A 12,232-nucleotide genomic window follows, 5' to 3' on the forward strand; every position below is an offset into this window, starting at 1 on the left:
GCCCTACATTTTGAATGAACGAGCGGTGAAGTTCAGAAGCCCCTTTATATACCCACCCACGCCCTTAGATCAGCTCAGGAGGCCCTTCTGCAAGAACCACCCCTCAGGAGACGAGGGAGGTGGCAACGAGGCGAAGGGCCTTTTCTGCTGCTGCCCCCCATCTTTGGAACTCCCTCCCTAGGGAGATTTGCCTGGCACCATCTCTATTTTCCTTTTGGTGTCAGGCAAAGACATCCCTTTTAAGGAATTTTTTTACACTTAGCCTGAATGCCGTGGCCCTTTTTATATTACTTTCATAGATGTTTTGATTCATGTGTTTTAATTCATTTTAATATGTTTTAATTAGTTAATATGTTTTACATGTTGTAAGCCGCCTAGGAAGGCCTCGGCAGTTACAGGCGGCCTATAAATACACGTATACATAAATAAATTTCATGTGACACCTGCAAGAAACTCCAGTCCTCCATTCGAGATTATGACCTCCTTCGTTTCTACAACCTCCTGCATTTTTTCGAGGTGGCAACTTGGACCCACCCTGCAAAAGCACCGAACTGTCCAGCTCTGAACTGGGGGGACCTAGGCGAGCCGTGGGGTCCCCCCAACCTGGCCCAGGAGAATCACCCTCGTCTGCGCGCTGCTAGCCCCCCTCCCCGTTCAGATCGCCCGGCTTCTGCCACCCTGATGCGTTCAACGCACGGGCGCGGCTGTTGCTCTACAGACAGCGGCCGCTTCTTCGTCCCCGATGAGATGGAGGGCGAGAACCTGCTTGCGCGCCAGGAGCCGCAGGGAGAAAGCCATCTCCTGAGCATGTGCAGCGTCCCGTTTTGCGCCGAAGGGCTCGGGCCGCGGGGCCAGCCAGCGCCGGCGGCGCGAAGGCCGAACGCGCTCGGGAGGGGGAGAGCGCCTCCTTCGCCCCCTCACCTGCCCATTCATGCTTCCGCGCCCCCGCCGCTCATTGGCCGGCTCCTGTGTGGGCGTGGCCTCCGCGGCCTATGAGAGCGGCCGGCGCGCTGCTCGGGCCCAGCTGCGTCCTCTCGCTCCGGCCATGGCGCTGCTGCCGCGCTCACCTGGCGCCCTCGCCCTGGCGCTGCCGCTGCTGCTGCTGCCGGCGCTCGCCGCGAGCCGGGTGCCCATGCCTGGGGGCCTGGTGGACCGCTCCGTCGCCGATCCCGACGTGCGGAAGGCGGCCGCCTTCGCCGTGGAAGCCTACAACCGCGCCAGCAACAGCCTCTTCTACTACAAGGTGCTGCGCATCCTCGACGCGAAGAGCCAGGTACGTGCCCCCCGCGGTGGGCGGTCGAAGGAAGCGGCCGGGGGCCCGGGGCGGAGGTTGGGGCCCGTTCCTGGGCCCCCCGAGGCCGATGCAGCGCCGCTCTTCCTGAGCAGCTTGCTGTGCCCCAGCTCTTGGGGAATGCAAATTTGTGGCTCTGTGTAAATGGTATTTCCTGGGCTACAGGTGGTGGCTGGAGTAAAATATTATCTGACCGTGGAGCTGGTGAGCACACAGTGTGAGAAGAAAGGAGGGTCAGTCCTGAACCAGGCAGAGGTGGATCTCTGCGCAGTTGCTCCCACAAATGAGCAGCAGGTGAGTTTTGAAATGGGTGATTGTCTTTGGGGCTCGTGATTTATTCAGTGGCAGAAAGAAAAAAGGAGATTCCTGCATCAACACACTTTTTCAGTTGGCCTCCCAAGCCGGTTGATGGTTGTGCAGACAAGCCCCCTTCGTAAGCTGGTTTGACATCCAAAACCCATGGAAAAGTCCTTGAGAATTTGTGGAGATGCTGGGGTATTAATGTATTGTAGATATACTGATTTTCCTCCCAGGAGCATGAATTTGCATGCATGTCTCCCCTTTCCCTTTTAGCCTCACAACAGCCTTGTGAGGTAGGCTAGCCCGAGAGTCATGCCTGCCGCAAAGTCACCAAACAAACTTCAATGTAGTGTTGGATCTGGGTTCGGAAGCAGCCTTAAATTCCATCGAAATCAAAGGGGCCCCCTTTGGGAGATATCTCATGAAGGAACAATCCATTCTGTCCTTTTTTCCCCACAAAGGACGGCTGTATTATTCAAATATTTGCAGGCCTTTGTCCTTTGACCCCACTGTTCAAGTTAAATCAAGAAGGAATCAAGAAAAAGATGGTACAACTCTCATTTCCCCAATGCATCCACCCACTAAGACATTCCTTTTAAAAACGTAGTGCTGCTTAGCCTTCAGGTTAGTCCGAGACACAATTTCCATGAGTCCCAGCAATATATCCAACGCTCTGAAACCCTGGAAATTTTAGTCGAAGGCTTCTGCAGGATGGCCAGGGTTGGGGAAGGCCAGAGCAAGGACAGCCAAGAAAGGAGCGAGAAGAACTTGGCTGCTGGGTGGGAGGCATCCCTCAGGGCTGACAGGCTGCAGCTGGGCATGGTGCTTGTTGCTGTGAGCCATCAGGGGACCTCTCGGCTGGAGCGGCTGCCAAGAGAGCATGGCGGTTTGCTGTCACACGCTGGGCCAAAACAATTAGCTCTTTCCTTGACCTGAGGTGCTTGCACAAGACCTGCCTGCCAGGATTCCTGGGTGATGCAAGTCTGGTTTTGAATTTGCCCTGCCAGGATCCTAACTCTTGTTCTCCTCCTCCAGAAACGAACCTGTGAATTCCAGGTCGTGTCCCGCCCGTGGGAGAATGTACTGGAACTGGAGAAGATGAGCTGCAGAGCAGCAAGTGCCTGAACGTCGCTGGGAGGGGTGGCTGTGAAGAACCTGAGCCAGACGTGTCCCCAGGGCTGCACAGGGAACTCGCAGGGATCCTTTTTGGGCAAAGCGGATTCTAGGATTCGCTGCTCAGAGAAGGGCCACACGTGTCTCCCGTCGGCCTGGTGCCAACACGCTCTCCTGGCCTCCTCCTACACAGCACCATCCTGTCCCACTCCATTAAACTCATGAAATAAATTCATTCCAGAGGAGTGATCAAACAAAGCTTGCTGCCTCGCTTGTAACTGATTTGGTGGTTGGTAAGCTGTTGCTTGGGCTGAAAAGAAAACAAGGCGCTGCAGTGGCTGGTGGAAGAATTTTGCTCTTCCACTTGTGACCACTGGAAGAATTTTGCTCTTTGGAAGGCGATTCTGCTGGAAGAAAGTGGAACCCCTCTGATTCTTACTGATGCGCCCAGTCTGCTTTCACTCGCTTTTCCATCTGGGAAGCCCGCATTTTCTTTCTTCCAAGCCATGATTTCCAAACTGGTGAACTCCGGCTGTGTTGGACCACAGCTGCCGTCGTGCCAGCCGTCGGCTGTGCAGGCTGATGGGGGCCTGGAGTTCATCAGTTGGGGAAAGCGGTTTCAGAGGTCAGGGGAAAGTAGTGATCCCTCCACACTTGAACTCATGGGCTCGGTGGGATGGAAAAAAATCCTAGCATATGGCAAACAGATTTGGGGGCCTAAACATAAGCCTTTGAGGATGTATTGCAACCGCACGACAGTAAAATCTTGCACGAAACCAGCAGATCATGGGGTGGGTGTAGAAAGGCCCCGAGGAGCTGGACTGGGACCCAAAGTTGAATTTGGCATGAAGCGGCTGCACCTGCCAGGGGCTGCAATAATGGACCCCATTCTGGACCGCCGTGTGGGGATGGAGGAACCTGGCTTCGGGCCAGGAATCCCGTGGTTTCCCTGGGCTGGGCTCCCCACATTCTGCCCACCTTTGGCACAGCCAGGATGGCCACATTCGTGGGGCGCTCGGCAGGAGTGGAGCCCCATCCCTCCTCCGTGCCAGGCGCAGCGACTACATCTTGCCGCAGGGAGGGCCACGGCATGGGTGGCAGGGGGTCCCGGGGCCCACGCAGTGGGGGTCAAGGCAGGCCAAGCTCTGCCTGGTCACAAAGCCAGAGAAGGCGCCGCAAACAGTCCCAGGTCAGAACTGACTGCAGTTCCCATAAGCATCAAGGGGAGGTGGAGTCTGACAGGCAAGAGCGTCGGAGGGGGGCGAAGAACTGGCAAGACAACGGAGGGGAGGGATGGGGAGACGAGGCCAGGTCCAAAAACAGCCACGCATGGCAGGGAAGCAAGGTGAGGCGAGCAGGTAGAGGAGCCGACGGAGATGCCAGGTGCAGGAGCTGCCTGCAGGGCCCTGAAGATGGGAAGAAGGTTGCTGAGGCAGCTCCTGGGGGGAAGAGCCTGCCCTTAAAAGCTACCCCCCCACCACCCATGGGCTCCCAGGTGGGGCCTCTCCAAGCCTGGGCAGCTGCAGCACAGTCTGGGACGCATCCTGCAACCCCCGGGTGGTTGTTCTGGAGCGAGGCCAGGAGATGGAGCCCTGGGACAGCCTGGAGCCTGGCAGCCGCACCACAAGCGGAGGGAGGTTGCCAGACGCCCCAGCCGAGCTCCGTGGCCGTCCGCGGACTCCCTCTCGGGCTGGCTGGGCTCCCAAGACGGGCTGAGCTCGAGAGGAAGGTTGCGCACACGACACGAGGGGGACGACTGCTGCGCTTCCCCCAGCCGTGCCGGGCAGGAGGTTGAAGTGCCTCGCGTGGGCCAACGGTCGTCTTTGCCTGTATCCCACTCCGCAAAAGGCAGCTGGAGCGAGCCCTGCCCTCCGAACGAGGCCTGGCCAGCTGGGCTGTGGTCCAGCAAGGAAAATCGCAGAAGCCGGGGATTCAGGAGCCGGGAAGAGGGAGCGCTCTGCTCTTCAGGGACACAGCCATGCTGGTGCAATTGCGTTTTATTGCTCTGTTACAGAGGAAGGGGAGAGGGATTCAAGGCTGAAGCGGGACTGCAGGAGATTCAGGCCACCCGTTCAGGGCTGGGAGGGCTGGCGAGCTTGCGCTGAAGCGATTGCACAGAGGCCGCGGAAGGAAAGGGCCAGGCTAGAGGCGGCTTCCCCGCTCTGTCTTAGCTGTTGGTAGAGGCAGCCTCTTCACTATCCTCAGGGAGTTTGTCTTCTTGCAGGATTAGCAGTGGTTCACAGAAATGGTCGGTCACGGAAGAACTGCCAGTTGCTGTTTCAATAAGCATGGTAAATGTGCATTTCTTTTTCTGGAAGACCAAAGAAGCCAGCAGGTTAGGGAGTCCTGGACTGCCCTGCCAGGAGAAGCTGCCCCAAGCTCCCCCGGGAAATGGAGGAGGATTCAGGCACGCCAGCCCCATTACAGGTCAGCCCGCAAAGGGCCCCCGGCACCCCCTGCCTCTCAGCGGGAAAGAGCCTGGGGAGGGCAGCCCCCCCCCCCTCCCGCCGCCCCTCATGCCCAGGCAGGCCCGGCCGGTCCCTCACCTCCTGCTCGGATTCAGGCAACAGAACACACGTTCTGCTCTGCTCTGGAGAGACGTGTGCGGAGTCAATGGAGCCGAACAAGGTCCGCATGCCGTCTTCATGGCTGCAGTTGGTCTTCGCCAGAAACAGATTGAAGCTTACCTCCATCCTGTTGCTGTTCTGGGAGCAAAGAACAGGAGGGGTTTCCAGCACTGGCCCCTCACCCCCCCCCCGCCCCCCTCCCCGTCCAGTCCCACCACAAACGCGGAGCTGCTGTTCAGGGCTGAGATGTTGCATGACACCCCCCCCCCCGCGCCCCGACAGCAGCCCCCAGATTTGCTTTCAAGGTTACGGTGAAGACTCGGACGAGGCTGAGTGACTGAGTTGTGAGAAAGGGTGTCTGAGCACCTGCAGAGTGCCTTTCCCGGGCCACAAAGAAAGCTCACCTGAAGACTGCAGTGGCTGTTCCGGACCTGGTGCCCTGCCATCACAAGGGGGGCTGGCAGGCACCGGGTGGAGAAGGGGGCGCCCGACCGGCCCAGCGACGAGGGTCCACGTGAGCAGTTCTGCCTCCCCACCTACCTTTTGCAACTCCGGGGCCCCCGTTACATTTCAGGCCCCCCATCCCCTGCCGTTCAATTATTTCTCGGAACCCGCCTCTAGTCCGCCGAAGGGGGACGGTTCCTGGTCGAGCCCCCCGGACTCCATGGGGCCACGCCACACGGCCCCCCATTCGCAGGGATTGCGCACGGGCTGCGGTGGACACGGGATTCCCGCGTTGTCTGGACCAGCCGCGTGAACGAGCCGCTGGCCAGGAGGAGCCCGGGAGGCCCCCGGCTTGCTGCCGGGTGAGCGGCCTGGGCTGCTTGCCACGGCTCCCCATCTCGGCTCGGGGCCCCCGGGGGCCCCCGCCTGGCAGCAACAGCCACTGCCGCACGACCACCCCGCCCTGCCGTGGAGCGTGGCCATCGTGAGCACTGCACCTGGTGCTCGAAGTCCCGAACGGGGCAGCGGAGGACGGACTCGCCCCGCCCAGGGGCTCCGGATGGGCGGCTGCGGGAGTGCCCGGCTCGTGCCCCTTTTCCCACAGGACGCAAGAGCAATGCCTGCCGGCGGGAGCGCTGTGTCCCTCGGGGCTTTTGCCCCCGGTGCCGGAGTGGGGAGCTGCTGGGAGGGCCAACGGAGGGGGCCAGGTCTGCAGAGATGCCAGCCTATTCTGGCCTCAGGCAGCTCCTGCTGACGGAGACGCATCCCGGGCATTTCTGCTCTTCCGAGAGGTGACCAGCCTCACCAGAGCCAGAAAGCCACCGAAGGCCGGCCGCTGGGACAATGGGTGAGGCTTGGGGGACCCTGACCCCCATCCCCAAAAGGACGCCTGGAAAAGCAACGGCTGAGGTGGAGTGGTGTGTTCGGAAGGACACCTGTCCTCCGATCGAGGGTCCCACCTCCCTGGCGCTCCCTAGGGATCGCTTCGACCTTACCTGGATTTTCATATCCATGTCCTTGTACTCTTCGTAGTAAGAGTCAAGCTGCTGGTCATTGTAGTGGTGCCTGGCAAGGTACTTCAAATGCTTCAGCATGTTCTTCCCCCTGCTCTTCCACCACCTTCTCTGCGCCAACTCAGGGGACCTGGATGAAGGATGCTCTCCCGCCTCACCCGATTCCTGCTCTGCAGAGGACCCCTCCTCCGCCCCACTCCCCAGCTGCCCCAGAAGCAGCAGCCCCCCGAGCAGCAGCCACCAACACACCCAGGAGCGTGGCATCGTGGCAAGGACAGGCCAGAGAGGCAGAGTCTGTGCAGGTGAGCGCAGAATACCTGTGGATATAGTAAGGACCAGCCCCGCCCCCAGGTGGCTCCGCCCAGAAGTGGGAGCATCTCTTGTCCTCCAGGATCTGTGTATACGACTTCAAGATCAGAAAGGAAAACTCGGCTGAACAACGAAGACCCCCGAGGTCGGTGGCTTTGGGGTCACGATCCACACAGTCCACCCCCTGCTTATGCACCTCACAGATGTCCCTGAAACCTCTCTCCACAATGCTCCCCGGAATCTCAGAGTGGGCTAGGACTGTACCATCTGCCTGCTGCGGCCAGCCCCAGGTGTGCCTCCAGGTCCTGCCTGGGACCATTTCATACACAGCATGGCTGCCATCGCGGCTGCTTCCTCCCGCAGTCCAGGGCCGCTCAGCTGCCTCTACCTGCGTCAGGAGACGCGGCTCTGTCTGGTGCAAAACAAGTGCATTGTGTTGGGAAAATTCAGATAAATCCTGATAGAAAAAGGTTGCTTATATGTGCTTCTGCGTTATTAAATCAAACCTGCACCCCTTTCTCAGAGAGCACCTTGATTCCAAGCCAGGTTACCGTTTGGCACCTGCAGTGACTTCATGAAGTGGGGACTGGCAGCTTGCCTAGAAGCTGCCAAGGCTCTTGGTTTGATGATCGGTAGGAGCTGATAAGAGGCAGAGGAACCTGAGCTCAAATTGCCAACATATGCTGGATCATAGAGACAGGGAGTTCCAGAAAAAATTTACTACTTCTTCATTGACTATGCTAAAGCCTTTGATTGTGTGGATCACAACAAATTGTGACAAGTTCTTAAAGAAATGGGAGCACCAGACCATCTTATTTGTCTCTTGAGAAACCTGTATGCGGGTCAAGAAGCAACAGTGAGAACTGGGCAGGGAACCACGGATTGGTTCAAAATTGAGAAAGGAGTTCGGCAAGGCTGTATACTGTCGCCCTGTCTATTTAACGTATATGCAGAGCACATCAGGCGAAAGGCTGGGCTAGATGAATCACAAATAAGAATTAAGAGTGCTGGAAGAAATATCAACAACTTCGGATACACAGATAATAGCACTCTAATGACAGAAAGTGAAGAGCAGCTAAAGAGCCTCTTGATGAGGGTGAAAAAGGAGTGCAAAAGTTGGCTTGAAACTCAACATTAAGAAAACTAAGATCATAGCATCTGGTCCTATAACTTCCTGGCAAATAGACAGGGAAGAAATGGAGGTAATGACAGATTTTATTTTCTTGGGCTCCAAGATCATCGCAGATGGTGACTTCAGCCAAGAAATTAAAAGAAGCTTGCTCCTGGGGAGGAAAGCTATGGCAAATCTAGACAGCATACTAAAAAGCAGAGGCATCACCCTGCCAACAGAAGTGCGTATAGTCAAGGCTGTGGTTTTCCCAGTTGCAATGTATGGCTGTGAAACCTGGACCATAAGGAAGGCTGAGCGCCAAAGGATTGAGGCCTTTGAATTGTGGTGCCGGAGGAGACTCTTGTGATTGCCTTGGACTGCAAGGTGATCAAATCAGACAATCTTAAAGGAAATCAACCCCAACTGCTCTTTAAAAAGTCAGATACCAAAGATGAAACTCAAGTACTTTGGCGACCTAATGAGAAGGAAGGACTCCCTGGAGAGGAGCCTAATGCTGGGGACAATAGATGGCAAAAGAAGAAGGGGACGGCAGAGGATGAGGTGGCAGGATGGAGTCACTGGGGTTGTTGGTGTGGGATTGGTGGACTCCGAGGGATGGTGTAGGACAGGAGAGCCTGGAGGAATGTTGTCCATGGGGTCGCGATGGGTCGGACACGACTTAGCGATTAGAAGGCTGCCGGGTTAAAAGCACTGCAGTCACCCTCATTGGCATGCCAAGATCCACACTAATCCCTGTACCTCAGGGTTCGTTACATTCATATCCTGCCATCAAATGCCATTGGACTGAGCCCCCTCTGCAGACCTCCTGCCTTCTTCTGTCTGTGTTCCCCTGATTTTGTCATCACCTGTCCAAATGCTGGGTCCATGTGACTTAGAATCTGTAAAACACTCTGTATATGTTCTGAAAGCTTATAGTTGGCGGTGAGAACCACTCCCCGGTCTCGTGCTGCTGTAGGTAACTGCAGGGGCCCTTTTTCAATAAAGCTGCCGAGGTTCACGGCGAAAGGGGCCTTTCCTGACCGGCCCTGGTTAGCCTGGTTGCGGCTGCCATCAAGGCCCCCGAAAGTTTTGGCGACGGAGGCGGGACTCAGAGGGTTCCTCCTCCTCTATCCCGGGCGGCAGGGATGGCAGGTTTGCCTGAAAGTCTCCCCATTTTGGGGAGCACGGACTGGCCTCCCGAGGCTGTTGGGCGAAATGAGCCTCAAGGACCAGCTGCCTCAGAAACTCCTTGCGCAGTTTGTTGAGGATGCTTACTAGACGGCAGCGTTCAGGGTCGCATGGGATTCCTCCACGCGTGCCAGTAAATGAAGTCGTAGAGGGAAAGGACAGGCGCCCGGGCGAGGCACATGGGCGCGTCCGGGAAGCGTTGTTTTCTTAGGTGGGCCCAGGGGGCCCCTCTGACTGGGAAGTGACTGCTCCCCTTTGTGTAGAAGGACAGCAGCTTTCTTGGGCGTTTGGGTATTTATTTAGCTGCGCTGACCGGGAAAAAAATTAGGAACGAAGGCTAGTAACAAAGGAGACATCTGCATGCCAGATCTTGTAATCGGTGTATCAGGAACCACAAAACGAGGGATTTGCTCAAAGATCTGCACGCATGAGTGCAGGACATGGTTTGCACTGGGGATTTGTGTAAAGCTTTGTGTTCATTGTTTGGGGAAGCCTTGTGTTCACAGTTGTTGGAGTGTGTGTTCCATCTTGTCTGTTTGCATTGCAAAGTGTTCCCCCTCCTGGGAGGCCGGCACAGCTGAGAGGGTTTGGGGGGGTCCTCAGGAAACAGACGCCCCCCCCCCCGCACAGCCCCCCCACTCTGTCCTGTTAGATCAGGGCAAGGCTGCAAGCCAGGCGCGCACGGGAGGGGAGAGTGTGGCACCTGGCCTGGCCTGCAAAGGCTGAGTCCGGCTGGGCAGCAGGCGGTGACCAGGGCATGCGTGCTGGCGTGGGGTTCCTTCCATCCTTCCTTCCTTCCTTCCTTCCTTCCTTCCTTCCTTCCTTCCTTCCTTCCCCATCCCACAGAAACGAGCCGGAAGCGGGAGGTGAGGACATGCGGGGCCCTCTGAACCGCGCTTGCGGGCACAGGACCCTGTGCAAGGGCCCCGTGAGCGGGGGGTTGTATAGAAACAATCCTTGTGCCGCTCCCTTCCTTGCCAGAAAGTGGGAACACTGTTTGATGCCTTGCCAGTTTTGGGGCCGCATCTGTTGGGGGAAAGAATGGGGTTAAAACAAAAGCCCCTCAGGCACTCTCAGTGAGGGGCTGGAGGAATTTTTTAGGAAGGGAAACCTCCTCCAAGCGGCGCTGTGGGCATGTATCAATTGCTTGCGTCCACCGGCAGTTTTCCTCTGTGTTCAGAGAGTGGATAGCTTCCTTTCTCTTGTGCAATGTGGGTCTGGATCAGGTCTAAAACCCCATGCGCTGCACTCTGAGCATACCATCTGTTATTGCTATGCCACAAGTGAACGATTGGAGGGGAATGATGGAAACTCGGAGGCGGCATGCACGTGCAGGAGCGGGAGCGTGATTTCTTTCCAATCCCTATGAGGCTACTTTTTCCCTGTGGGTTCCACAAGAAGTTTGCCCCCCCCCCCACTTTTTTGCAATGTTGCCAAATATTTCTGATCAGGCCCCAAAATTCACAAGGAAAGGAATCGATAGGGTGTGTTTTACACCAACATTAAAGGAAAATAAAAATTTTAATTGATGGCCCTAAAATAAAAATTCCCTTACAGTAGCCTAATGTTTGCTGGAGGCTGAGTCCATGCACATAATGGGCATGTCGTGAGCGGAGCCGGCTGGAGCCAGGGTCAGACTAGATGGCCCGGGAGGCCCCTTCTGACTCGCTCTGTTTCTCTCTGCCAGCCCAAGGATGTGGGTGGCTAGAAAGACAAAGAGGCAAAACATCGTGCTAGAATATTTCTTTCCATGAACATAAGCACTCGTGTTCATCTTAACGCCCAAGCATTGACTGTCTGGTTGAAATGGGTGCTAGGTCAGGTTGGCCCGTACTCACAGTGGGTTGGGGCATTTTGAATCTATGCATGTGGGAGAGGACCGTCTCTGTACAGAAGAAATTGTGCAAAACTATGTTCTCGTCGTCCAAACGCCATCAGAAAGCGTGTTTCTCTAGCCCAGGCGAATGGCAGGTTTATGAAACACACACATTCAGCAAAGGGTTTCTCTTGTGTGCATTTTTGGCATTGGTTGGATTGATTTCAACAACCCAAACATTTTTTGTGTTTGTGGGGACCAGGCTTGGAAAGGATGAAGACTTTCCACCTTCTTTCCCAGCCTTCTCTCCAAGCTAACATGGATCTTTCTGCTCCTGCCTACAACCAGCTTCTGAGATGTAAAAGCCTTTTTCTTCCGTTTACCTGTTTCTGAGGTGTACCTTTCCAGATGCCAGATGAACTATGCCACCTGTTACAGCCAAGTGACCAAACGGGTGCACCGACACCCCAGAGAAGGGACTGGCTCTGGAAACTGCAGTGCCTGTGGGGGAGTCCATTTCTCTGCCCTGCCTTGCCTCTTCCACCATCCACGGGGAAACAAAGGACCCAGACCAGGCAAACTGTGAGAGGCGAGAATGTTTTGCAGCCGAGTCCACAGCAGAAGAAACTGAGTGAAGCACAGACAATGAAATCTCGAAGAATTGCTTCAAAGGCAAGCCAAACAACTGACGTGGGCATCAGGCAATCGCCTCATCCCAACTGACTGAACCCAGTCACCCTGTGTCAGGCCTGCCGTCGAGGCTTCCCGACTGCTGACTGTCTTGGGTCTCAGCAGGTGGGATCACAAGGCAGAGAAGACCCAGAGCAAATCCTCTGCTTGCATTAACGCCAGCTTCCAAGGGCCCTCGAAAAAGGCTGATCCCCCCAGGCCGGGAAGGGCTTGGCAAGGTGTGTGGAAGCCCCGCTCACAGAGCGACCCACCCCTCCAGCGCAGGGTGGGGGGCCTCCGCTGGTTCCAGCACGCGCTGCTCGGCCTGCCAGCACCACCGAGCACCTTCCTTGGCTGCAGAAGTCCGCAGATGTGGGGAGAGCCATCCTCCCTCCGGCTCCCAGCACTCCC

At 56.5% G+C, this 12,232-nt stretch overlaps 1 protein-coding gene across 2 annotated transcripts in view; it reads left to right on the plus strand.

The window, feature by feature from the left end:
- The first annotated feature begins 1,035 nt into the window (after positions 1–1,035).
- The window catches only part of LOC123033026 (cystatin-like), a 20,739-nt gene continuing 9,542 nt past the window's right edge, over positions 1,036–12,232 (plus strand). Inside the window, exons 1-3 of one of the 2 annotated variants that reach the window (XM_044449331.1) lie at positions 1,036–1,273; positions 1,457–1,585; positions 2,627–2,944. In XM_044449331.1, coding sequence (XP_044305266.1) covers positions 1,046–1,273; positions 1,457–1,585; positions 2,627–2,716 — 447 coding nt within the window. In that variant the 5' untranslated portion in view covers positions 1,036–1,045 and the 3' untranslated portion in view covers positions 2,717–2,944. Of the gene's footprint in view, positions 1,274–1,456; positions 1,586–2,626; positions 2,945–12,232 lie in introns of those variants that run through there. The other variant, XM_044449332.1, reaches the window with a different exon arrangement.

This window comes from Varanus komodoensis, unplaced genomic scaffold, assembly GCF_004798865.1.
Source record: "Varanus komodoensis strain SLA01 unplaced genomic scaffold, ASM479886v1 scaffold57, whole genome shotgun sequence".
In the NCBI taxonomy this organism is placed as follows: Eukaryota; Metazoa; Chordata; class Lepidosauria; order Squamata; family Varanidae; genus Varanus; species Varanus komodoensis.